Genomic DNA, 1,693 nt, shown 5'->3' on the forward strand with positions numbered 1-1,693 from the left:
TTTCCAATGAAAACTCATGTGAAGAATATATCCTTGATAATGATTGATAAATGGCCTGTGCCTTTGAGATATTTCAATATTTGGCCTATTTTTCTCACACCTTCCATTCATCCCCTTTTCTTATTTCCTTCGAACCTTTTCATTTATTTCTCTCACAGCTCCTATAACATCACCGGATAATTTCAATCAATCCCATTCGCACCAACATATATTTTGTTTGCAGTTGTTCTTGAAATTTTTCCTCAAATAAATAAATCATGATAATCAAAAATTCCTGTTGGAAATAGAATATCATTTGGTATGCTCCAATAATTTTTGAGGGGGATTTTCTACAGATATTTTTAATAGTAATTCCAAAACTCAACTATTAATTTCTTGTAGAGTTTCTCTTATACGTATAACTCTTTCTGTTTCGTTTCAGACAAACTGATAGGAAAATGTGTTCTGGGATCGTATATGTTTGCAAGAGGAAAAGCTCTAATCCAATGGAATACAGCTGTGGCCAATCCAATGGAGCAATGTCAGCAATGGCACATTTTATCAGAATAAATACGCCAACGAGGGAAACACATATTTGTTAATGCAGAGTAGGCAATGAATCATAACCAAATCCGGGAGTCCATTTTTTCAGTTGAATATTCCATGATGATTTGAACGATGGTATTTGGTATGACCAAATGGATGTGGATAGAGAACATTTTCGTGGAGGAGATGATGAATTATCTGCAGGGAGGAAGGAATTGTACACGGCTATTAAAAATTGCTCATTCCTGAGCAAAAACTAGCATGATAATGTTTGTGTTCGAAAATTCTCAATTACTCAAATGCAACAAAAGAAAGTATAGATTGAAGTATTGGAAATACATAATTTCAAATTCAACAATATTACATAGGCGTTTTCTAAGTTGTTTTCTGAAGAAGAAAATTTCATAAATAATGACAAAAATCTTAGAAGAAAGTCTCATAACCTTATTTGTGGTCAAAATTCATCATTTTTGGATGTCTAATATAAATTGGACTAAGAAAAATCAGTTCATTTGTTTAGTATTTTGATTAAAAGACATGATCAAAAGATTGACAAAAGAATATCATTCTTTTGACGTTACACATCTGAAAAAAATAATTTATTTCGTTCATATGACTCACAAATAATAATTTGAGAGGATTCTTGTTGATGTCATAAATAGTATGTCTTATTTTTCTAGAGAAATCTGATAAAAATGGTTACCATTCTGGAAGCCCAATATAAAACTACAAGAAAGAATTGCTTGTAAAACATATTATACTCATATAATTATATATCATCGTAGGTTCTGTTGGTCCAATAAATGAAATTTTTGTGCACTTTTTGCATTCAATTCCTTTATTCTGTGAAGTATCAGAGGATCAACAATGCTATAATTCCTTACAGTTCTCAATTTTACCTTGAATTTGTGATCATGCTTTGAGCCTGATCAGTAGATTGGATATATCACTCCAAGTAACTGATATTAATGAAAATTGAGAACTTTAAATGGGGCCACATACTAGTATAGATATTTACCTTCATTATAGATATTTTGTTGTATAAACTGTGTAGGTGCTATATAATGCAAATAAAAATATACGGCATGAAAAAGCAAAAAATGTCAGAGCTTTTTTGAAACCCTTGACTTCTTCCACTCTAGTCATGAATTTAATGAAAGAGAGAAAA

General features: G+C 31.0%; 1 protein-coding gene across 2 annotated transcripts in view; it reads left to right on the plus strand.

Annotated features, from left to right (window-relative positions):
• The window catches only part of LOC111511929 (synaptotagmin-15), a 475,338-nt gene extending 474,487 nt beyond the window's left edge, over positions 1 to 851 (plus strand). For both annotated transcript variants that reach the window (XM_074175994.1, XM_074175995.1), the window contains exon 10: positions 422 to 851. In XM_074175994.1, coding sequence (XP_074032095.1) covers positions 422 to 549 — 128 coding nt within the window. In that variant the 3' untranslated portion in view covers positions 550 to 851. The remainder of the gene's footprint in view (positions 1 to 421) is intronic.
• Positions 852 to 1,693: the final 842 nt, after the last annotated feature.

This window comes from Leptinotarsa decemlineata, unplaced genomic scaffold (assembly GCF_025532065.1).
Source record: "Leptinotarsa decemlineata unplaced genomic scaffold, Ldec_3_MD MMD2_tig00001393_RagTag_RagTag, whole genome shotgun sequence".
Taxonomy (NCBI): Eukaryota; Metazoa; Arthropoda; class Insecta; order Coleoptera; family Chrysomelidae; genus Leptinotarsa; species Leptinotarsa decemlineata.